Genomic DNA, 27043 nt, shown 5'->3' with positions numbered 1-27043 from the left:
TTTCTGATATCTTCAAGAATCATCGTCATATTTCAGCAAATTTACTCAAAACCATAATTAATTATACACCTAAATCTACCCCCTAAATCACTCAATTCATTGGTGAAAACCGTATTAAAATCCTTTCTGTTTACCCATTTTGAGGTTTGGTAAATTGATATTCTTAACGCAGGTTATTCAAATAACCCATGAAGAATAGGGAGTTCCAGTCATCTAATAAAATAAAAGCAAAACCAAAAATTTTATTTAATGCTACTTATGCATGGTAAGCTTATGTAATAACGTTTGTAATCCATGTTTATGTTTGTGTTTAAATAAAAAAAATTAAATAAAATTAAGCTAAACCGATACCGAACTTCTGACAGTTGTTTCTTCATTACCTTATAATTTCACTACCGTCTCGCCGTATCACAATTAAGATATTTAGTATTTGTTAGATAAAAATATATATTGGCTCTGAAACAAATAGATGAATATATATTACACGTACTTAGTTAAAATTATTCAGCGCTAATAAATAATTAATCGGCAAACGCAGCGTAGCGCGGTGACCCGGAAGAGAGATTCGAGTCACTATCAAATAAACATACTTGTGGTTATTTGCAAGCTGAACAACAGGAGTTGGTTTATCCACTAAGCAGTAATATTGACTAGGTAGACAAGTTTACGGAAGCAAGACAGACTTAAAAAAAAAGATATATTTGAATTTTAATTATAATTAAAATTGTTTTACTTTTTTTACTTCTTTTGTATTCATGCTTTGAGCTAACATAACCAGGTTCGACAAAATCCAATTCAATGTATTGAAGACTCATAAAAATGAAATTCATGAGATGATTAATAAATGTAATCGTTTGTGATGGGAGCTGGGATACGAATTGGGCTATTTTCTGTTTTGGTCATCATATCAATAACAAAATAATAAGATTAATAACTAGTCTGGATTTCAATACGATTGTTATATTAATACACGGTGTCACTTTGTCTTGAAATATATAAAATTAAACAAAAAGCATAAAAAATATATTAGAGTTGAGTGGAATAGTCCTCCAATCATTAAATCTCAAGAGAGATTAGCCAACTGCGCAGAACATTATATTGCATAAGTGTATACGCTAACACAGGTGCACTCTCTATTTTCTAACTTTTATAATCCAATCTGACGGCAATCCGACACGACCGGAAAGAGTTCAGGCGCAGGACCAGCGACTTTACGTGCTTTCCAAGGCGCGGGAGTGTACACAGTACCAACTTCCTGACTCCGGGCTGCTATTGAGAATTTTCGACAGAAAAACTTAATAACTTTTTATTGACCTGACCTGGGATTTTAATCCAGGTCCTCGGCGTCTGCGGCCTTACATACACGGCCATTTGACCAACGAGGCAGTTAAGTCGATTGAGTAGAATATTATTGAAGTCATATATCATAAATCGTATTCAATTAATGATTTTTCAATCCTAATTAATTTAAAACTCTAATAATAGTATGACTGATGCTCAGAAATATCGTATCGTATGTAATAGGTATATCTGAATTTATATTTATACAATTATTTGACTCATCGTTATAGTAACGATTGGTTATTTGGCACCAAATATATTTAAGTCTACATTCCTTTGTTGACTAATACGTTCTTATAAATAAAATATAACAAGCAATCAATATTCCTTATATAAACCATATAGACGAACCCTCTTCTTACTTAAAAATATAAATTATCTGTTTACATCTACTAAATAGATAGTCATCATTCAACCCGGACGAAGTCCGGGCAGGTCGATGTCGAAGATTTACATGAAAGATTACTTGAATTTATTTATTTATTTTCACTTTGCGATTTTCATACAAGAGATGCAGTTTAACTGAAATTTATTAAATCAAGAATGATCCGTAAAGCTTTTAGTTGAAGTTATGTAATAAATTACTGTTTAAAAATAAAATAATAATAAAGTATTTTATGTTAAGTAAACATTTTGATTTACCAAATCTAATTTAAAAAAAAATATATTATTTTGTTGGAATTACGTACCAACATTCGGATACATAACATGTCATCGGGAACAATTAAGTTAAATTTGCAATTATAATTAATGGTGTCGGACGGTCACTTCAATTAATAGGTGAATAAAACGCTCATATTTAATGTAATCATCGTCGTTCATTTTAATTTTCACCTTTATATGAATATCACGCGAGATTGCAAGCGATTTAAAGATAAATTTAACAAAACATGCCAGTCAAGTTGCCCTGATTGATGATTGGAAGATTTCTGGTACCAGCCCGGCCAAGGATTACTGCTTTTCGTCTAGTTTATTAACGTTAATAATATACATATTTCATCCCAATATTGTTTACACGTTTAAATTTTATATCGTATGATTACTTGTTTTAGTTGTTTATTTTAATTGCAATAAATTAACATATCTTGAGCTGGAAGTTGAAGGAAAACGTGACACAAACATGTGTCGTTCACATCCCTAACTGCATCGGAGCATTCTATATAATATTATAAATATCAAAATGAATTTATTTATTTGTTTATTTCGCTTTCACTTCTTAACTACACAATCAATCATCAATGATAAAACTTTGCGTACATGTTGTTGTGGTACAGAAATAGAAACAACAGATGTTAGTTAGCAACTCTTCCCCCTTAAACATGGAAGAAACTGTAAATGGAAACTAGTGAGAAATAAGCTCTAAACCTTCCCCTCAAAAGTAGGAGGGATTAGCCCAGACGTTTATCGGCTGTTGGCTGTTGGCTATTACAAAAGGTAACCTTGGGAACAATTGGATAAACAAAATCAAATTGGGAAATAAGAGACCATTACTATAGAAGTCGTTTATTTTCTTATAATACATCAATTGATCATTTTGATCAGTTTTCTATTAACACAAATTTCAATAAATAATAATAATAATATCCTGGGACATTATTCACACACAGCCATCTGATCCCAAACTAAGCAGAGCTTGTACTATGGACACCAGACAACTGATATACTATATATACATATACTTTTCATAGATATGTTCATGCACACACGTCTGTCCTGGGTAGGAATCGAACCCACAACCTTCGACGTGAAAGACAGTATCTATCTACCACCCGTCGAATTCTTGTTCATTAATATTTCGTTTTGTTTGGAAACTTTTAAACTTAATTATTTATATTAAATTATAACAGAACATTATTTTAATTTGCTTTAATGTTTTAATTATATTTTGAATAATTATAACGTAAAGCTAAAAATGAAAAAAAAAAAATGCTTTGCAGTTAAGCCCCTTCATTTAGTATAAAATAAATATTCTTTAACAAACATTATTATAATAATCTATCTTACTAAGCTATTAACATTTGAATAAATTATATAATAATTATATAAATTATTCATATAATATAATTATATATAATTATTATATAAATTGTTTTTTATACATTAAGAGTTGTGAAATGGAAAAAAAATCTAGATAAATTACAGGAAAATATACATTTATATTTAATTCAATTTTCAATCCAAGCATCGAATTTATAAATACAAAGTTATAATTTCAAAAGCTACTAATAAAACAGAGTTAAAACGGCCTACTTTTTTAATAATATTTCAATATTTTTACAATCATCATATTAATTGTACTGAACTGAAATGCTTTACAATTAGATTTTATTTCAACTATTTAAAATCAACTCAAGGTCATAAGAACGCTTTAAGAACATGTCCTAGGAAACATCTTTACGTATATATATTTACATGAATTAAATTATGTTCTTAAAGTCTTGGGGGGTAAAGCAATGCACCAGATAGTGCAGTGAGAATTGGAGCAGCAATTTGTGGCAGTGATGCAGAACAGTGCGCGCGCGGCTGAGCGCTGCATGCAGCCACGTCTTGCGCGAGCACCCACGCCATACGACGCAGTAGGTTTCCTGCTTGAGCTGAACAAGCACGTCCAGCCATTGCTACGCATCCAACGAATGCATCACGAGCACTAAAACAAAAAATAAAACTGGATATTTGTGAAATTGCTCCATTTGAGCAACATCGGTACCTCTTTCTTGTATCTTCCTCATCACTAGAAGAAGCTCAAAAAAATAATATACGTTAAGATCTAGATCATAAAAAGCATTTTCTCTTCGCTTCAAAATAAATTAAAAAACTATTTGAAATAATAGAAATAATTATGCAAGTACCCTCTGATTCTTTTTTTTTTAACGTAATCTATACGCAGAAGTCACGATGAATCTCCTATGTCACCTAATAAATCCTTACGGGATGAGATGTCCGCGTGGCATATATATCGGTAATACTTATCAGCAAGGCCAACGAAGTAAACCCACCATTTAATTAAAAGGAATAAAATTTAGCATGTAAAACCACTGGATTATATTTTTAACAGCACCAAAACTGTTAGCGATAGTTCAACTCAATGAGTGAAACTGGCTTTAAATTGTATTACAAGTCCGGGTCACACATACTCAGATGAATAATTAACACTGTTGTACACTGTTGTACGGTTAGTAAATGTTTTATTTGAATGGTTAAAACGGACATAAAAAATACGATAGAGATAATTGTCGGCCAACCACGCCGTGTTCGAATAAAAATAATATTTGCAAAGAAAAATCCGTGAGAATACATTTCTGACTGATTGGCTGACTTGCTCTGTAAAAACTGATTTTATGTTAAGAAATATTTTATAAGCGCGCCACCCGAGGAGTATTTTCTATTGTGATATTTTTAATGATACTTTATTATTTACAATGTATAATATATATATATGTATATATATATATAATAATAACAATAATATCATTATTAATCGAACCCACAACCTTCGGCGTGAAAGGAAAGTGTCTACCAACCACGCCAACCGGCTCGTCAACCTTTGATATTTTAAGTACATTTTATTATATAAGTTTTAATAATATTCCAATAACGATGAACATTCACAAAAGGAACTATAAAAAAACTTGCAAAAGCAGCATTCTCTATTTAGAACATAATAATATTAGAAATTCTTAATATAAATTCCCAGAGATAAAAACAGACACCTTAATATTATTATTTTTTCTAATTGTTGCGTAGTAACTTGTGAAATTCGTTAATTTTACTTCGGCTTTGTGCAAGCTTGTTTTGGTAGATACAAACTATTCATCAAATATTCAACTAATAAACATTAATACTTTATGTTAGAGTTACTATAAATATATAAAATTTCTGTGATGTATCAGCAAAATAAATTAGCTCCGGTGTTAAGCCAAATTAACAAAGCGATCAACAACTCAAAGCATTCCGTTTCTTACAAACTATTGAATCTAATGAAACATGACAAATATTTTACATTAATATAAAAAGTTAATGAATAACTTATTATTTAAAGATATATAATAAAATAAATTACATTTTACCACAAAATCGCTTGTTGTAATATATTTAATTAGTTATTTTTTTTTTAAATGGAGTTTATTAAGTAAATGTCATATATATATTGATACATGTATAAGATATAACAAAATATCCTTGATGGAACAAGCCTCGAGAAAAATAAAAATTATCGAATGAAATACAATGGAAGAATAACAATTCTGATCGCCGTATACTGTTTTTAATATAAGAGGCCAGATTGTTCCGTTCACAATTCGTCTACATTCATTAAGATCTAAAGTTCTCTACAATTATCCGGTAACATACACATTTCAAAGCTTCTTACGATAAAATGTATATATTTAAAGTTCAAAGATGTAATATCGTTAAAAGTTTAACAATAAGTGAATTCCGACACAGCAATCGTGTTACATGGAATTTCAAATAAATTCAAATTAATAAATCATTATACCCAAAACGATGTCGATTCAAAGTAATTCCAATATTAAGTAATTTAATGTCAAACAATTTTACATTACATTTTCAATCGTGGAAACGCTTTGATTTCATTGCTGTTCTCTCGTTAAAATATATTTAACATTTGAATTCTAAAGAAATGTCCTTAATCACTTTTGCGACACTGGCATTAATTAATTTCTAGACAAAAAAAATCAGATGTGATACTATAGGCATTGTCATCGTATATTGTTTTACAATAAACAATTTGCATAGATATTGCATAATGTAAAAGTGGAATGTATTTTAGTTTTAGTTATTTCATTCAAAACATATTAAGATTATAAACACTAAAGTTTGTGAGGATGAATGGATCTTTGTTACTCTTTTATTAATAAACAGATTTGGATAGAATTTCGAATAGAGATAGTTATATGATACATAGGCAACACCTCCCCTCTTCTCTAACAGACAGGCATCACGTGTGGTCCGTGTCACGTGTTAGTCACGTGTTAGTCGTCCACCGTCGAAAAAGATGAGTCTGAATTAATTCTAATAGTATTTGACAATTTACCAGCATAGCTCAGTGTTCTTGTTGAAGTAGACTAAGTGGTTAGAGCGCTCAGAGATATCACGGACAGCAAGTTGCAGCTCATCAACACATTGTGACCAATCAGGTGACACTAACGCCCAGCATGTTGGCTCCTTTAGAAAGTCTGTACACAAAAACGTCACATATATGCCTTGTTGGTAAAATGATGTATAGGCCCAAGGGACATAGCTCCAATATTGGTTACGCATTGGCAATATATAGAGAAAAATTAATATTTCCTTTATGTCTATGTATGGTGGTGATCATTTACCATCAGATTGCCCAATTACCAGTCCAACTACCTAATGTATCCGCCACGTTGATCCACTACCAGTTGGTGGATTTACATGCGGCTTAATTTCACTTTGCTCGAGTTTGATTATAAAATCAAATTAAGTTTTAAGTTGAATTAACCTGTTAAATTTATGATTTAAAAGATTTTTAACTCGGAAGTTGATGTACTATTAGCTAAAACAATTTCTTAAATCAAACAAATTACATAAGTCTAAATCATTTAAATTTCGACAAGAAAATATAAAATCTTACCTCTCCGTAGTGCTGTTTCATTGGTACACAAGAATCGCATTAGTGCTCGCGCGCCACCTATTTGTTGCTGTACCAATTTCTGACCGTCAGTTGGTAGACACCGCTTAATCCATATATCCATACACGCCATGCCCGTTTGATATGCCCTAAGATATTATAAAACACATTACAATTTTTTATATGTTGGAGACGCTTATTAATATAGTCGAAAAATGAAACGCGGTACAAAACCCAAGATGACCGACATGTTGGCAGCGCTATCGCACTGTCATCAACGCTAAGAACTGTCATACGTTTTTTTTTTCATTTAATAGTAGTTATTGTAATTAAGTGATTTCTGTATTTGACTTTTGTTTGCTCGATAACCCAAATACTTGCCTGCAAAGTGTCCAATAATGATAACCATATACTCTATCCGATATATATATATATATGTATCGATAACATATATATATGGATATGAAGTCATTAATTTAATTACGAGGGCATTCCTTCAATGGAGACAGGACTCCGTTAAAAGTGTACAGATGGTCATTTAAAAAACTTTTAATCTAAATGTCTGTTGATTAAGTTGAGCCGTATCCAATTTAGTTATCTATATTGTAAATATCACGAAGTCATCTAATAAATTAATTTTATTTCAATTTATTTAATTGTATTTGTAAAATTCAGAAGCAAAATGACTACAAATATTATGAAATTGTTAAATCGAATTACGTAAATTCAATGGACTCAGTTAAATTGTAACTGTAATATATATCTCTAAAGATAGTAAATAAAAAACCGTTTTCCTTGAATGGATCGTATAACTTATATGAAATAACCGTCCTTTGAAAACAACTTTCGTTTCCTCACGTCTTTTACGAGTTCTCGTGAGTGATTAAATTTAACAAACATTACAACGATCACTATATATTTTTTCGTACGTTTTTTTATTCAATACATATGTATGTATGTAAATTTAACAATCGTTTTATATTTATTAACTTCATTATAATAACTTAGTGTGGGGTACACTTGGGGGCATTGATTCTCCAACCCCTCTTACATAGAGCCATTGAGTCTTCAATTCACCGATTTCAACCTCAAAGCTTTTAAATATAGACCTAAGTCCCGCAAACGTAAATTAAGCGTAATTTGAAATCTAAATCTACACTTAAATTATACAATTTAAAAATATTGAAATTCTAAGTAAGGCGTCCCCGTCTTACTGTCTCAACTGGCTGGTTTACTTTTTGGTCCAGAGAATCGGAATTGCGATTCAAAGAGGTAATGCTGCAAGCATTCTTGTTACCATTTCTTGCCACTATTCCATGCAGTAATAATAAATTTTATCTCTGTTACGGAATTTTTCTTTGTATTTTTTAAAGCTTTAATGTAAAAAAAGTAAGGATGTTTTCGGTTCTCGATTGCCGCCCCATCGGATAGCGTAATAGAATAGAAAGTGCACTTGTGCTCCCGCACACAGTTGTGCACCAAAATATTTCGTATGCAGTTGGCTAGTCTAAGTCAAACGTCTCTTGCCCTGTTTCTTCCCGCTAACTCGGTCAAGATTCATATGTTTTATCCACTTGGATATTTTGCTATCTTATAAATAAGCATGTATTAGACATAACAAAGACTTGCGTGAGTTATAGAAGACTCGATGCTTATTCCATGCATATATCGCCAATCTTTGTTTTCCATTATTATTACGAAGATTTTAAGTGATATGAAATATCATATTTTTATGATATGTATTATGTAATAAGTATACTCAATATATTTTATATTATAAGGGTAATAATATTATCCTAATATATTTATATATTAAAGAAACACCTAAAATGCTCCATTTATTTGTTCTTGAAATAAAATTTGTCTTCATTTTGAAGTATTCTTCAAATTTATAGATTAAGCAGTAGGTATCTGTGTAGTCGATGATTGATTTGAGGTTAGAAGATTAAAATTGAGTATTTGTACTTTGCCTTCTTGATAATAAATTTTTTTAGTTGATATTATAAATAATAACTCTAAAATATAAGATTAATTGTAAAGCCTTGGACTTATTGCTGTTTTACGATGCGAAGTGAGACTGTGTCAATTAAATTACGAGTTCTTAGATATATATAAAGGTAATTGTGTAAGAAAGTTAAATATGCCTGCTTTTCTGTTAGTGTAATAAAATCTATGAAGAGGACCGTATTTTGAGACGCGCTGCTCGAAGCATATCTGATTTATTTATCCGACTCATTTGCAATCCCACTATTAAATTTGATTTTAAGAAAAAAACGAGAATATTATATGTGGAAAAGTGATTTCGCTTTATAATTGTGTCGAGATGGCCTAGTGGTTATAACACGTGAATCTTAACCGATGATTATGGATTCAAATCCAAACATTTTTTCTTCTTACCACACCGGTTGTTCGACATTAAGTGCTAATGATGGATGTGTTAACCACAAAAACAACACGTAGTCGGCTAATACGAGGTCTACAGATCTTTTTTATTTAACTGGATTATTCGCGACACCTTTGTACTATGAACTAACTTTTTTTAAACATATTCTTACTGGCAATGAGCGTCTAATTCCTCTCTTGTCCGAGGCAATCCCACGGGCGTGCGCGGTGTCATATCCACGCATGTCTTCAACTCGCTCGGATCGCAGCTGTCATCATTTACTTGTGCTCCGCCACCATCTGAAACGAAATAATGCTCAAGACCTGTTTCTTAACAGCAAAACAGAATGATAAGATCCAAAAGATCAAGTTCAGTTTTACAATACTTATTTAATTATTAGTATTTAATATATCGGTTTATTATAAAACAGGTAGGCATATAGGCCACGTGTTAGTAAGCGGTTATCACCGCCCATATTGTTACTGATATTATTACTGTATAAAATATTAACCATTTCTTACATTGCCAAAGCGCCATCAGGTACCAGCGATTGTTTCATTAATATTCATGTATCTATTTATATATTACTGATAATAATATTAGTTTCTATCAGGTGAGATTTTGAACATTGAAATTTGATTCCAGATCTTAATTTGAATTAACCTGATATAAGTCCAAAATATATATAAATATACAAACTGAAATTACTATGTTCAAAATGAGATAACGTAAGAATTAAATATAACAGTAACAGTAACAGCCTGTTAATGTCCCACTGCTGGGCTAAGGCCTCCTCTCCCTTTTGAGGAGAAGGTTTGAAGCTTATTCTACCACGCTGCTCCAATGCGGGTTCGTAGAATACACATGTGACAGAATTTCAATGAAATTGGACACATGCAGGTTTCCTCACGATGTTTTCCTTCACCGTCAAGCACGAGATGAATTATAAACACAAATTAAGCACATGAAAATTCAGTGGTGCTTGCCCGGGTTTGAACCCACGATCATCGGTTAAGATTCACGCGTTCTAACCACTAAGCCATCTCGACTTAAGAATTAAATATAACATAATATAAATATAATTATTAAAATCACCATCTTTATAAAGTGATTTCTTTATCGATTATTGCCATTTTATCTCCTTGACCTTAAAATAATTAGGAACTGGTTTAAGACTCAGACAGAAAAGGAGAAGAGAGAGAGGAGTTTACTTAAAGGATTAAGCTTTGTAGCCATTTTTAATAATGTCGCCTGTATATCTAGCTTACAGCTTACGTCTTAAATCATACGTCTCATGAATCATACATCTCCTAGAAGTTATGAACTCAAAATACCAAAGTAAGCCATGTAAAGTATTTTAGTTTGAAAACAAATTCTACGTATTATTTCAAACACAACAAGAACTGTGGCTTATGCCAAAATTGTATCGAAATTTCAGATCCAGGTATGGCACAAATTCAGTTTGAAACAAAATGTGTTTTTGTCACAAAATGATGACTAATAAAAAAATACTCTTATGGAATTTTTATTTGAGATAAACATAAAACATTATATCAACATTATAAACATTTCAAGGTTTTCTCATTGATTTTATTTACTCAAATTGAATTTGATTATGGTATATAATAACAATCACTTTTAATATTAGGTCCTTACATATGAAATTGGCGTTTTGTACGGTACGAATATAAGGTATTTTTTTTTTGTGAAATATATTTAATCAATTAAAGTATGCACCGTTATTATCTTATGTACTTTTGCCATCACATAAGTAGTTCATTGATCCCTTTACTAAAAAAACCGTGGGGGCGAGAATCAATAAACTCTTTGAAGGCGGTTTGGACTGCCGCATCGGAGTTGAATTTTTTTTCTTGTAAGAAATTGTCCAAATTCCGGAAAAAATGGTAATCTGTTTACCCCGGTAAACAGATAAGAGAACAGTACGGTGGATGCCGCAGACATTCCAATTGTAGCTTATCTAACTTAGTGGTTGTTTGTGGTTTTAGTTACTGATAATAGATATCTGCCGTAATCATTTGGTCAGATTTTAGAAAGCTGTAGTGAACGACATCGGCACTAGTCCACCAAACACTCACAAGTAAATTTTTCTGAGTCAATTTTCGTTTAGGGCAGAATTTGTCTGGGTCTCCAGGGTTCAGCCATTGCGACGAGCGCTTCCGATTATCGTACAGTATCTTCTTTTCATCACAAGTAATGATTCGATTTAAAATCCCTTCATTATAGAGTCGGTTGAGCAAAGTAACACAGCAGTCGACACGTGTGTGCAAGTTCGATTCAGTCAATTCATCATGAGGTACCCATCGTTCAAGTTTTTTTACTTTCCTGATTTGCTTCAAGTGGATTAATACAGTTTTATCACTTATCCCGAAGCCTGCAGCTATCTCTAAAGTGCTTTGTGATGGATCCGCTTCCACAATAGCCTTTAATTCTTCATTTTCCACTTTGGTCCCCGGCCGTCCACGGGGTTGGTTCTGAAGGTCGAAATATCCAGAACGAAAACGTTGAAAATATACCGGTATTTCATGGTTTCAATTATGCGGTAATAAGCGACGCCTAAGAAAAAAATAAAGAGGAAAAAACAAATGAATGACTGTTTTCAGAACTCAAATGTACCCGCTAAATGAATTTATAAATTTGAAATTCTTAACCAAAGAGGAGATATTTCAGATCAAAGTGGTCAGTACGACAAAACGATAATTTCATATGTAAGGACCTAATACACATGTACGCATACACACATGCACAGCGGTCGCACTCGTTAAGAAACCCACAAACTGAAAGCTTATAACATAAATTAAGCCTTGGCCCTAATTTTTTGTTTATTTTAAATCAAAATATTGTAAATTACAGATTTACCATAATTATTGACCTTATATCCTTCCTTTTTTATTTAATTTACTCCATAAAATAAATACATGTTTTAAACATTGCAGCGGGTCCAAGCTCACTTCGGTAGTAGCATCTTCCTATAGCTAATATAGAAAGATACATTATCGATATATTAAATGAATCGACTGTTCAGAACTTATTTATAAGGACATTACTAGGTGGTAGAAATTTGTGCAAGGTTTGGGTACCAGATATTCTACCTCTAAACAGCAATACTTAGTACTGTTACATTCCGGTCTGAAGGATGAGTGAGCCGGCGTAACTACAGTTCCCAAGGGTGGTGGCGCATTGGCGGTGTGAGGAAAAGTTAATATTTCCAAGGTATAAGGGGTGGTGATTACCTAACATCAGGTGGCCCATTTGGCCATCCGCCTACCTATAACATTAAAAATATATATATTTTTAATTGCCAACTTTTGCATCAAATACCGCTATCTCAAGTGTGCGCTTTGTCTTTGCAGAATGCATTTGATCTATATATACATAAACTGAAAAGTAAAACAAAGTTTTCACAAATAAAGGTTGGTTTTCAGATTACGATTATTAAATAAGTTTTGTTCATACAACTGAACTTCTAAAAGTATGCGTCGTATTGTTTTAGATGTCTGCGTTTTTGGACTATCGCAATGGATTTCTATGAAATAATATATCCACACTGGTTATTTGCTGATAAAAAAATATGTAGAATAAAATTAATTCATTAATACAATAAAAAAGTTTGTTTCAATGCGCTTATCTCTGGAATCGGAATCTAATAATCGGATTCGAAAAGTTTATTTTTGTATTATATAACCCAATCTTATTACATCTTTCGAATTTACTTTATTTATTATTTATTTATAAATTTATTTATTATTTATTTATAAATTAAAACATACAGCATAATATAGTACATAAACATTTGATAATGAAATAAGTCTCACAAAAGCCAATAAAGTTTCCACTTTGGCATTGAAACTTGGAGTGAACCTAACAAGAACAAGTTACTAAAACCTTTTTGCCGCATCAAATATTTCATTATATGGAAATGGTCCTCCAGACCGATTTCGGCCACGGAGGCCAATCTCAAGAGAGATTAGGCAACTGCGCAGGACATATAGTGCACAAGTGGTGCACTCTGTATTCCCTAGCTCTCATAATCCGATGCGACGGCAATCCAACACGACCGAAAAGAGTTCAGGCACTGGACCAACGGCTTTACGTGGTTTCAGAGGCACGGAAGTGTACACTACCAAGTTCCAGACTCCGGGCTGCTTTTGAAAATAACTTTTTATTGGCCCGACCTGGGATTTGAACCCAGGACCTTCGGGTCTGCGGCCTTGCATCTAGCCATTAGACCAAAGAGGCAGTCAATAATCAGTATATAATGTGTTGGTCACATGTCTGCCTCGTTGGTCTAATGATTATATATTTTAAGACTGCAGATCCTGAGTTCAAAACATAGAACATAAAAGAATATTTAGTATTTCCATCCAGAAATTCTTGAAAGCTCCCCAGAGTTTGAATGTTAGCTGAGTTCATACACCCGTAGCCGCCGAAATCGTTTAGGAAGACCTTATTATTTTTCTTTCTACTAACAATTCAATTGAGAGCACAATGAAAAAAGTCATATGTATGTTAATAATCCATATTAAGTAATTACAATTCCGTCTATAACTCTTTATAAAATACTATCCTGACCAGCTGATTATTATCAACACAACCATTAAGGTTGTATAGCACAAATTTTAAGACAAGTTGTCATTTAGTATTTAGCATTAACGAAGGATTTTAAAAAATTGTATTTGAAAAGGGAGTTACACCTTATTCTTCACACGATCATTCTGTTGATTCAAGCTCGCAAAATAAATACAGATCTTTACGTTTTTTTTATAACAAAACAAAATGAACTAGTTTGCTTTTGAAAATAACAAACGTACGTTATTTACTTTACGCTATCATCGCACGGTGACATGGTTTAGCAAAAACGTTATTTATAACCATTTCAAATAGATTATAAATAAACAAATGATTTTTAAACTAATTATCTAGAATACAAAATTAACAAGTTATATTTTAAAAATACTTATAAATGTCTGGAAAGTTGAAGAACAAGCTAAGGTCACTTATAACAAAAATTTATATTTAAAAAAACAATTATATATTTTTTTATCTTGAGAGGATGATCTAAGTTTTAACGAAGAAATGCTACTCAAATTATAAGCGCCATTCCATATAGTAACACTTTCTATAATAATTATTTGTATTATTTATCGGTAATTAAGCATTTCTAAATCTATATGACACCAAGTCAAAGCGAGAAGGCCTATTGAATTATTCCGGTATTTAGTATTCCGAGATCGAGTCCGGACAAGTACCACTGAATTCCTATGTTCTTCATTTGTGCTTATAATTCATGTGCTAAGCGCTGAAGGTAACATCGTGAACAAATCTGCGTGTGTACCGACCAACGCACATAGAAGCAACGTGATGGGAAAAGCACCAAATATTCTCAAGGAGATGAGCCTTTACCCCAGCAGTGGGACATTTACATGTTTTATATTAATAATTATACTACTACCTACCTACCTACTACCTACTCGCGATGTGATCGATGTGCCTAATGAGAGTTTTTTTTTTACTTATTCGTTAGCGTTGACATTAACTACGATTTGTGTGGTTTTATGAATAAAGCGCCTTCCACTGTCAATGATCTTTATCTATTAAAGGCATTAATAAATTATAAAAAAATAATTGTCATATTTTTACTTTTATATAATAAATAAAAACCGCCGAATACATTGTTCATACATATGAGATTAGTATACACCATTAAATTTTCATTAAAATTAAGCCAGTGGGAGTAGCCAGCGACACAAAAGATTACTACAAATACACCCTAACCACACGATTCAATATTAATGCGCCAAATGATGATAGAATCAATACATATTTTGTAGCACGGAACAATATAATTATTAAAGTAGTAAAGCAAACGCTTTTAAATGACTCACTACTGGACAGTGTCCTTGTCTTTTGAGAAGTTTGTTGCTTATTACTACACTACTCGAATGTGTATTAATGGATACGCACGCAGATCATCGCACACATGCAGACACGATGTTCACAAATTAAGCACATAGAATCGCAGTGCCTACTTGCCTGGTAATTGGTAAAGACTCTCGTGTTCCTACCTTAATGTAATGATTTAAAGTAACAAATAGTAGCGTAAAGTCATGTCTCTTGCGCTTAATTTCTGGAAAAAATAAATAATTTTATTTTAAATTGAAGTCAATATTTTGTTAATATACGCTCTCTGTAAGGCCTGCGCCTGTACTCTTTCCGGTCGTATCGGATTGCCATCCCATCAGATTATGAGAGTTAGGGAACAGAGAGTGTACCTGTGTTATCACACACACTTATGCATTATAATATATCCTGCGCAGTTGGCTAATCTCTCTTGAGATTGGCCGCCGTGACCGAAATCGGTCTGAAAGACGTTATTATTATTATCCTTATATATAGACGCAATGAAGCCTACACTTTTTTATAAGCTGTCAACGTAATCTAAGACCGGCGAATGAAACACAGACGAATTGTACGCAATAAAAGTTGTTCACAAATAAAATTATTTAAAACAATATATCTTATTTAAGAGCGCGCATAAAGCCAGCGAAATTTCAGATTTCACCCACGCAAACATTATCCGTAGTCCTCTCGCCTCAACAGCACCGTTGCTTTAAGAAATAAATATTTTTGGTATGGGTGACATATGCCATGAGATGTGTTTTTTTGAGGAAATGAGATGTAGTAAGCACCAAAAGCTTATTGAAATATTTACACTTTCTTATTGACAGCCACACACGTCTTTCGCTTGTTTGCAAATGAACTTTGGACTTGAAAAAAAGCGGTGAAAGAAATTAAGCGGAATGTCTAGATGATCTCAAATATAACAATTATAGATTTAACAGTTATAACAAAATTATAATTTTTATTGGAAATGGCCTGAATGTGATCGTTTAAAGTCATTGGTTTTGTTATACAGAATATAACGAGTCCAAAAAAAAACCAAACTGGATTATTCCTTTGCAAGGAGTTGGTATAAATATCCCATAGAGATTAGTCTAACCAAAGGCAACCTAGAAAATTTTATAACCAAAATTTGGTACAAAATAATATTTGCACCTTACGATGAAATAACAACAGCGTAACATTGTTTTACTCTTATTAAATTATTTTATAAAATCAGTTTAATATGCATGTCGATATTATGATACAGCCAAATAAAAATTTGATATTGAACAGCTAAACCTCGTAAATCAGAACGAACGGATTCATTGGTGGAATACCTATTTAATCTAGCATAAATTATGGACCAAAGCTGTATATCCTCTATTTAACTTACTTCAATTCATTACTATCAAGATCATTGGGGACCAACCACGTTAATATAACATTGCGGCTTCCAGATCCCAAAACTAAGCCTGTACCATTCTAGTAAGTTATGGCTCATCATACATATAAGGTAAGTATGATTTACCAGTCAAATAGGATATTGTGGACTGTGTAAACGAAAAAACATACCATTCAAAATGTATTATAATGACAATTTGCATGGCATATTCTGTGAAACGAATTCATAATAATAATAATTCATTTTTACCTGCGGATTAAATGACAGGTATTTTGGCGGGCTTTTATAAAGTTACATTAATGATTATTTTACAATGATATTTGTGATAACGACTTTATAATAATTAATTATATTTAGCGCAACGATATACACACATACACACACACACATATATATATAGTCACAAGCCATATATACAGCTTGTGACTTTGAAGTGAACATTCTAATTAATAATTAAAGCAACTTAAGCTGTGCAAAGTCGTCCTTTCATTATTTGCCACACCTTATATTTTATTGTTTTGTTAACATTAAATTTATTAATATGAAATGTTGAAAATATTAAGGCAAATTTATAATGGTTTAGTATAGTATTTGTATTTAGATGTAGTATATAGTATATGTTATTTAATAAGCTAATGAGGTATAAATCTTATGTATATTTATTTAATTATTGTTTTACCTATCGTAATATCTCACTCAACGTCACTGCTCTGAGTGTTGCTTGTATTAAACATTTATCGGCCTTACTAATCAACGTTGTTTACTTCATAATTAGTTAACCCTAGAAAGATAACCTTATTATATATTACAGGAAAGATTCACACGACGTTTTGGCGTATGCACTGATTGAAGGCATATATTGAGGATCAGGTATATATTAGGAATTTTTTTACATGTAAATTCCTCTTTAAATTATTCGAATCGCACGTTTCGTTTCTTAACCGATGATCGTGGGTTCAAACCCGGGTATGCACCACTATATTTTCATGTGCTTAATTTGTGTTTATAATTCATCACGTGCTTGACGGTGAAGAAAACATCGTGAGGAAACCTGCATGTGTCTGATTTCATTGAAATTCTGCCATATGTGTATTCTACCAACTCGCATTCGAGCAGCGTGGTGGAATAAGCTCCAAGCCTTCTACTTAAAAGGGATAGGAGGCCTTAGCCCAGCAGTGGGACATTAACAGGCTGTTACTGTACTACCTTTCGTTTAGAAGCTAGGACTGGTATGATAATGCCGCGGTGTTCATTGAAAAATTGTTGTGTTTCGGTTTCATATAACAATTTAGTTCCCTAGGTTGGTGAGGCATTGGCGATGGAAGGGATGGTTAATATTTTTTTATTGTGTCAATGTATATGAGTGGTGGTAAAAATAAAATAACGGACCACCTTTTTCAAGAGGTCTGTCTCATAATGTGGGGCGAACGTACAACTTCCAATCTCAAGAGAGATTAACTGACTGCGCAAGGCATATTATAGTGCACAAGTGTGTGCCAAACACAGGTGCACTCTCTATTAATTAACTCTCATAATCCGATAAGACGGCAATGACACGTGAAAAACATGGAAACATGGAGACCTAACAAGAACAAGTTACTGAAACCTCTTTGTCGCATCAAATATATCAGTATATGGAAATGGTCCTCCAGACCGATTTCAGCCACGGCGGCCAATCTCAAGAGAGATTAGGCAACTGCACAGAACATATTATAGTGCACTCTGAATTCCCTAACTCTCATATTCCGATGGGACATCAATCCAACACGACCGAAAAAAGTTCAGGCGCTGGACCAACGGCTTTACGTGCTTTCCGAGGCACGGAAGTGTACACACTACCAACTTCCAGACTCCGGGCTGCTATTGAGAATAACTTTTTATTGGCCCGACCAGGAATTTGAACTCAGGACCTCCGGGTCTCTGGCCTTATCTAGCCATTAGACCAACGAGGACTTCAATTAGCACTTTACTGTCTGGGCGAACAAATCGATTGGCAAATGTTTATACCATATTGAATGAAAAAAAATCGGTTTAAAATCCTTAATTTACGCGTACAAAGTTGGGGCGGGCAGCTAGTTAAAAAAAAATGAATCAAATTTAACCTTAAAGGCACTGAGAATAAGTACTAGACTTATGTTCACCATATATAGGATTTTTGCACTGATCACATAAAAATTTAGTCATACTTCTGGTTTTTCAAGGACAAAATAAGCAGTATTTTGTCTTCATTGGCAAAGCAATGTCAACTTCTTTTTCAGAATATTTAGCTGGACTCTTTTGAAGATATCCACTGATTTAGATTTTCAAATTTTTAGACAGAGTAGGAATATTCTGCCTTACGGACATCCGAGTAGCCATGAGCCATTGCTGAAATTCTTCATGAAATCACACAGACTCAACGTTTTTTCTTGTTTACGTATAACATTGTGGTAATAAATAACAAATCCATTTACATATACCGTGTTCAAAATCCCATAAAACATAATCATTGGCCATATGTGTGTCTTGCGGCCGGATCATATTAGGTCCTTACATAAGTATTGCTGTTTAGAGGTAGAATATTTGGTACCCAGACCTTGCACAAACCCCTACCACCTAGTAATGTTGTTATAAATAAGTTCTGAACAGTCGATTCATTTAATATATCGATAATGTATCTTTCTATATAAGCTATATAGGAAGATGCTACTACCGAAGTGAGCTTGGACCCGCTGCAATGCTTAAAACATGTATTTATTTTATGAAGTAAATTAAATAAAAAAGGAAGGATATATACAAGGTCAATGTTTATGGTAAATCGGTAATTTACAATATTTTGATTTAAAATAAACAAAAAATTAGGGCCAAGGCTTAATTTACGTTATAAGCTTTCAGTTTGTGGGTTCTTAACGAGTGCGACCGCTTTGCATGTGTGTATGCGTACATATGTATTATATTATATATTTATGGCTTTGAAGTATTAATATTTCCTTCTCCATCACGAAACATGACGATAACGCGTATATCATCATATTAACTTCATGTAAATTATCTTCTATTTCCCTGTTTGCTTTGTCCACCTCTTGGTCGCTGCAATAATCGGCATATTCGCTCAACTCTAACCTACTTTGCGACGTCATTATGTTGAATAGCATCGACGACCAAGAAGTAACGTAAAACATAACCATACGTCATTTCAATGTACTGTAGGTTAACATCTTCGAAAATAGCACACATACCTGAGCGACTAGTATGTATCCTGTGAACTCTTGGGTATTGCTAGGTTGGCTAAAAAAATGGCTGCTGTGCCGTGAAGCGCGATCGAGTAAAAATCTTTTTCTTTCAAATATCAACGCAGTAATGTCAGAAAGAGCGAAATCATTATTTCAATAAACAGCCGCTAAGCAACATAAGTAAGGCCATATATCGTTACGTATTCTAGTTACTATGCACATACACAATAACAGCTACAAACGAATACATTGCTGCAGGAAGACTTTGTGGAGTCGGAAACTTGGGTGTGAAAAGTTAATTTTTACTTCTTGTTTTTATGTAATGATTGGCAGCTGTAGTATCGAAAGTATAGTTATAGGTATTGTTATCGCGGAATTGAAATTGGTATAAACATATTGTTATACAAGTATTAAGATCCAAGCGTATATACAGAACGGGTAGTTCTTTTTTAGATAATCAAAATAATTTCAATATTTGTAGCATTATCGTGAAGTATTCCGTAAGACATCTTTTAATTAAAAGAAAAATAACCAAAATATACTAATCTACTATCTATTTTACTGGTGGTAGAGCTTTGTGCAAGCTCGTCTGGGTAGGTACCACCCACTCATCAGATATTCTACCGCAAAACAGCAGTACTTGGTATTGTTGTATTCCGGTTTGAAGGGTGAGTGAGCCAGTGTAATTACAGGCACAAGGGACATAACATCTTAGTTCCCAAGGTTGGTGGCGCATTGGTGATGTAAGCGATGGTTAACATTTCTTACAATGCCAATGTCTAAGGGCGTTTGGTGACCACTTAGCATCAGGTGGCCCATATGCTCGTCCGCCTTCCTATTCTATAAAAATAAAAAAAAAATAAAAAAAAAATCGAGTAATATCAATAATAAAACGTGATAAGTAAAAACTGTTCATTATTTTTTCTACAATCGTAGTGTAGGCATTTTTTGCCCGTGGTACCTTTTTCGAACCGTTAAAAATTTAAAATCACAGTCACATCTAGTGACTACTGCCGACCTATTTTGAGATAAAATAAATTAAAAAACCATATATGAATAATTATTAAAACTGTTCCATATCAAAATTTTGGGCATTTATGCTATAAATTCTAATAAAGTTGGTTTATCATAATCGGTACAATTGAAACATGTGTATATGTGTTTGTACGTAGATAAATTCACGCACACGCACAAGACATCGGTGCAAAAACACAGAAACCCTAAGTAGAATCTTACAATGTGGAGATAGATGAGTTGTAAAATTATGAACTTATATTATAAAACATTCTTAAACTTTCTAGATGGAAACCTTAATTTATATGAATCGCCTATCGATATTGATATAACGTAATACCAACGTAAATTATTTATTAATTTGTTTCAATACCCAAGACTCAATTTAAGCGAAATCCCACTTAACTATTTAATTTAATATGATATTAATATCGATCAATATCATTATAATTTCATTATATTTTTCAAACTTAATTATATATAAGTAAACTGATTGAATTCGTCATTGTATAGTTAAAAAAACATAATAAACAACATATTATTGTAATGTGTAACAAATAACATTATAGACAATGAAATGCGACGGAATCAATTTGTTTAGATGTGATTATGGGATCTGTAACAAATATCCATAAGTCTTGATCCTTAAGCATGCATAACGTCCCGTTCTCTTGTAATGAAGAATATTGCACACTTCAAACGCGGAGGCGGCGTATTGGTATTATATTACAGCATCAAAATGTAAACCTCTAAGCTTTAAGTTCTAAATATTTTTATAATTATTATTGCGTTTCTAAGTAAATTTTTATATTTTATTTTAAAACAAATGCTAATAAATTTACTATTTTAATATCCAATAACGTCTACATATTCTAATGATTATTTTAACATACAAATAGTTGACAAATAACATTAAATAATAAAACTTACTTGCAATCAAAACAGTTGTAAGCAGAAAAAAGAACATGGTTCCAAAAATGTTTAAATATCCCGTAAATTTAAGCAATTGATTGTTATATCGGTAAATTTATCACTAAAACTTTGTCTTCATGAACTTGAAACTCCAGCTTGAAACTTCAACACGCTCGATTTCAAGTGAAACCTGTATAACGTCCACCCTAGAGTAGATCTCTCGCTTAACTAACGGGAGCCGTAGCGACCTAGCCGGGAGTGTTCTTGTAAGTTATGCATTAGTGACATAACTGAGTTACACATACTCACTATGAATTATTTCATTAATCGTTTAACGATAGCGCATTTACAGTGTTGTCTTATTAAGTGATTTAATTTTTTTTTTATGTAAGTACTTTACTGTACTATGTATGCTGATATTATAAAAGCGAAAGTAACTCTATCTGTGCTTTCACGGGTTATCACCGAAAATTTAGTATGAAACATTCTAGAAACATGACGTGAGGCCTCACCTCATGCATCCACGGCCCCAGGGTTAGGCCCCATTTTTTTTCAGCCCCGAGCGTCGCCAAAACATTTATTCGGAGTGACATATTAATTAAATTAAATTAATAGCTTGGTTTTGTTTCAAAATAAAAATAGCATAGAATATTGAAGTTAAGCTATTATATATATACATCTTGTAGCGGACATATCTACTGCTACATACCTTCATACAAAGTTTTCTGTGGTTACAAAGTTTCATATGATCATAATTTGTAGTAACAACCTTTAAATAACCAAATGCTTAATCTATATATATATAAGTGAAGCAACAAAACAAACAACTTCACATCAAGTAAGTAATTATTAATATAACAAAAATATTTATTAGAAACAAACATACTAAAAATAAAATTTTACCACTTTATAATAATAGTAAGTAGTAGTCAATTAATACGCACGAGAGAAGCCGCGGACAGCAGCTAGTAATCAATTAATGAAATAATAATAATAGAAAATGTTATAATAATTTGACCGCATAACGTTGCAATAGTATGTTTTCTGCTAATATTTACACGTTGATCCGCTTGGCGTCCGCGAACGCACGTTGAGTTTATTGTTCTTGATTACAATAGTGTAATTGATTTTACACTTATCGACATTTCTATTCAATATTGTTATCTCATATTGTGGTAGTTTTTCTCTAAAATTATCATGACTCATGTTGTCATGAAAAATTTCGGTTATGGCGGTCTTAAAGGAAAATCCAACTATGCAGGGCATAGTACAGTGCAAGTGTGTGTGCAAACAGTTCCTCTTACTCTGATATTTCGAGTGGGGCAATTCAACATAACCGGAAAGAATTTATTGTAATCCAACGAGCGGAGTAAAAGATTTCTAAATTGTTGCTACTGAGAATTTCCTCACAGACAGAGCAGTAGTGAATCTGTCTGTAGGCCGAATAGACCCAGTTCAAGAGCGGAAAATTTTAAGAGGTGGCAAAACTTGGTGTTTTCAACCCACACATCAATGGTTAAAAATACAAAAATACCACAGCTCCGCGGTAAAAAATGGAGATATCCATTATGCCTAAGATTCTTAAAGTCCCCCATTAGAATGACCCATTTATTTGCCCGACCGGGGATTTAAGCCTTGGAATTGCACTAGGCGGTAAAATTATGCAAACAACTGAATAAACCTGCACATTCCGGTCACATTCGGATACTAACCGGAAAATGTTCTAAATCTTAATAAATTTTACCACAACACGATTCTATGTATATAAGTTAACATTTCATCTAGAATCTATCACAGAATATTTCTGTTTTTTTTTTTCAAATCGTAAAACGAATTCGAACAGTTCATAACATCACTTAAATAATAATAAATGCGAAATATAAATATGTTCGGTTAATTTAATTTTAACGATAAATTTACTATTATACTTTACAGATAAATATCTTACACTATACAAGATTAATAGTGCGATGCGGCAATTTATCGTTACTGAATATACTTTAAATTACGCACTGAATTATATGACATGCTTTCAAATTATAATCAATTTATAATTTTGCACTATAAGATCACAAAATAGATACATATTCATATTTAACATTTGTACCTCGAGGATGCATTGATGCTGGTATATGAGAACATGAAATTCGCGCTCGTTCCGTCAATAGAGTAAATTTAGACCGGGAGAAATTGTGAAGCGCAACGACCTTTTAAAAATATTGTTATATTATTTAATTTAGTCGAGTTAATACCTCTGTTATTAGAAGGTCGGCTTAAATAGTAATATAAAATTTCTTACTTAATATTATAAATGCGAAAATGAGGTTGTTTATTTCTTTGTTTTTACGCTTTCACGTCTTAATATTAGAATTTTACATACACACGCGTTCAATGCCGCGGGCGGTAACTAGTACTTACTATATTTAATTATGTCATTGATGTCTTGCAAAAACCCATTTTATGTATTATATAGTGAAGCACTAATGTTTCTTTTAGCTTTTGAAGTAAATCTGACGTAGCGACAAATATTACGTCACGGGCTTTTTTGGTGCAATCTTAATAATCGGATCGAAAAAATAAAGCAAACGCATTTGCAATATAAAATTCAAAACTATTATTTTCTGAAGCTGTGTTCTCATACGACTAGGGCTAAAATATCAAAGCATGCAAGCATTCGTAGTTTAGATTTCTAATCAACTTCATGAAATCAGAACTACATAGTTCATTTTCGTGAAAAGCTGTGTCGTCGTGTTTTTGCGTCATATGTGTAAAATTGGAAATTCTACCTTAATTAAGATTAGGCCGAATTTCCGGTGCTGTAAAACTGTACATTTTGTGTCGCAGTTAATCGTCTTTAATATTTTTTAATAATACAAACATATTTTGTTGTATTTCCATAAGAGGTGATATTTGCATAACAAGAGCTTTAAATAGGCGGAGGGAGGTAGACGTGACATTTTCACAATATACTTGCTGACATTTTGTCACGTTTCCCTTGCCTTATTCACAGTTTCTTCTATTTGAAATAAACCCTTACTCATATACAAATTAAAAAATAGATAATGTTCAAATCATTGGCCTGGAATGGTCGCAAGAGTGATAGCAGCATTTCCCCTTTGAACCGCAATTCCGATTCTCTGGGCGAAAAATGAACCAGCCCTCTCGTCATCATTAGAGGCAATAAGGTGTTATATTTTTAATAAAACTGTTTACACTATTAAGCAAAAATATTTCTGACCTCGAATTTATCTCAACATAGATGAAACACAAAATCTTACAAATTGAAGTAAATTACTTATTAATTATTTAATATTAAAAATCCAATTAAGACAAAACAAAAAAAAACACAAATTACAACTTTTGCCAATAACCTTACTGATTTGCAATAAGTTAAACAAATTTTCTATACAGTTTTATAATATAGGATGGCGGACAAATGGGTCACCCAGTGACTAGTAGTTAAAACCACGCATAAGCATTGGCGATGTGAAAAATATAAAACACGTCGCGTCGCGTAAGTAATGCGTCACCAATCTTAGGAACTTAGATGACCTCGTGCCTGTAGTGACACTGGCTCACTTACCCTTCGAACCAGAAACTAATAATACTTTTTGCTGTTTAGCGATAGAATATCTGATGAATGGGTAGTACAGGCCCAGACGGGCTTGCAGGAGCCCGTACCTCTAAGACACTTAAAGCAAGAAAAAAAATGTATATTTAATCCTGATGGTCGTAGTCTGCTTAACTCTCATTCGCCAAGTGTCTTTCGTGAAACGTGCGATAATTCGTTCCAAAATGAATAAATTTGTTTAAAAATCGAATCAATTTTAAATTAAACGTAATATTTGAAGTTCAACAGTGTAATTTTTTTTAATAACACAGTCGTATAGTTTCATAAGGTTTCGCCTGTGTCGCTGTACAACTTTTTCTTTACTTTGGCCACAGTCCAGTTGTTAGCAGACCGTTTCCTATTTCAGCAGTCACTGAACTACAGTTAAAATATGTCGGCGTGAACATACATAAACCACAATAACTTGTAACATGACTATGAATTTTCTAAGTAGTTTCACATTTGTTCTAATATTTATTGGCTTTTTGTTTATAATAAAAATATTCTTTATCCGTATTTGGTATCACGTAAATAAATATATTTTAGTTCGCAGAGTTTGTAAAGAATTTTAATGGGACACTTTGATGATCTCATTCAAAGCAGATTTTTATATTGAAAATGATATTTGGAATCGATCAATAAAAGTTACAATATACCAGACTTTTTATGTTTTATTTTTAATTAAGAGCTTTTCAGACGATTCCAATCGCTTAGAAATCGTAAGCAGTTCAACGACTCGCGTGAATGCAGACTGATCATTAATTTTACGAACGTGCTGGTACGGGTTGGAAGGTTCCAGAATTTCATCCGACACTGCAAGATCACGGGCACGACATAAAACATAAATGAATATATGAAAACACAATTGTGTTTGTGCAGATTTGAACTTGCGATCCACGCGGTCCATCTACTGGCCTACCCGAATTGACTAATAATTTAATTTAATAAATTTACGATAAACTATTTTAAAACATGAATATCGAATTAATAGTTATCATAAAGTATACCGTTGCCTTAAAACAACATAATCTTTCTTTGTCCTAATTATTAACCACCCTATCTATCAAAGCATTTGTAATCAGTCTTATAGTAAGTTTAAGATCACGTTGTTAAACACAGCCGGAAGTTCATTCCCTCGTATTAAAGGATATTGAAAAACAATCAGCGCGCAGTGTCCCGCTGATGTGATAACGTTATTTTCATCCGTTATATAGTAGTGACATACATAAAATGTATGCGCGAAAATTGAGTGAGAGCTTCTTTATGTTAGTACAAGGCGAATGATATTAATTTTGAATCGATATCATAATATATTAAAGGAGATATGTGTACGTATTTCCGTTTTTATTTTTGTAAGTTTCAATGTGATTCAGACTTAGATAAATAGAGTTATTCGTTTTTGTATGAGAACGCACTTTTAAAAGCTAGATGCTTATAAAAAAATCATAACATCTGTAAAACTATGTTTCATGCAAATAAATGATTATTATTATTATTATAATGTAAGATAAGCGTAGCTTAACATAACTGACGAATGTGTGTCGTGTTTTCCGTGGTATCCATGATAAACAGAAAGAGACGATACCTCCAGTAATGAGGATTAAAGCGAGAATTTGAAAGCGGGAGCTAGTAAAAACACAGCTATGCCTAAAGT

General features: G+C 32.5%; 1 protein-coding gene across 2 annotated transcripts in view; it reads right to left on the bottom strand.

The window, feature by feature from the left end:
• Positions 1-22031, bottom strand: part of LOC126772258 (uncharacterized) — a 347965-nt gene extending 325934 nt beyond the window's left edge. The window contains exons 1-5 of one of the 2 annotated variants that reach the window (XR_007669637.1): positions 21798-22031; positions 9511-9637; positions 6959-7104; positions 6395-6536; positions 3079-3988 (exon numbers count right to left, since the gene is read on the bottom strand). Coding sequence is in view for 1 of the 2 variants with exons in the window: in XM_050492546.1 (XP_050348503.1) it covers positions 3772-3988; positions 6395-6536; positions 6959-7104; positions 9511-9637; positions 21798-21834 (669 nt within the window). In the remaining variant the exon portion in view is untranslated. Of the gene's footprint in view, positions 1-2828; positions 3989-6394; positions 6537-6958; positions 7105-9510; positions 9638-21797 lie in introns of those variants that run through there. The other variant, XM_050492546.1, reaches the window with a different exon arrangement.
• Between the last annotated feature and the right edge of the window lie 5012 nt (positions 22032-27043).

The sequence above is a fragment of the Nymphalis io genome, chromosome 12 (assembly GCF_905147045.1).
Source record: "Nymphalis io chromosome 12, ilAglIoxx1.1, whole genome shotgun sequence".
Lineage (NCBI taxonomy): Eukaryota > Metazoa > Arthropoda > Insecta > Lepidoptera > Nymphalidae > Nymphalis > Nymphalis io.
The sequence above is the reverse complement of the archived record's forward strand: the minus strand, read 5'-3'. Positions and strand labels throughout refer to the sequence as shown.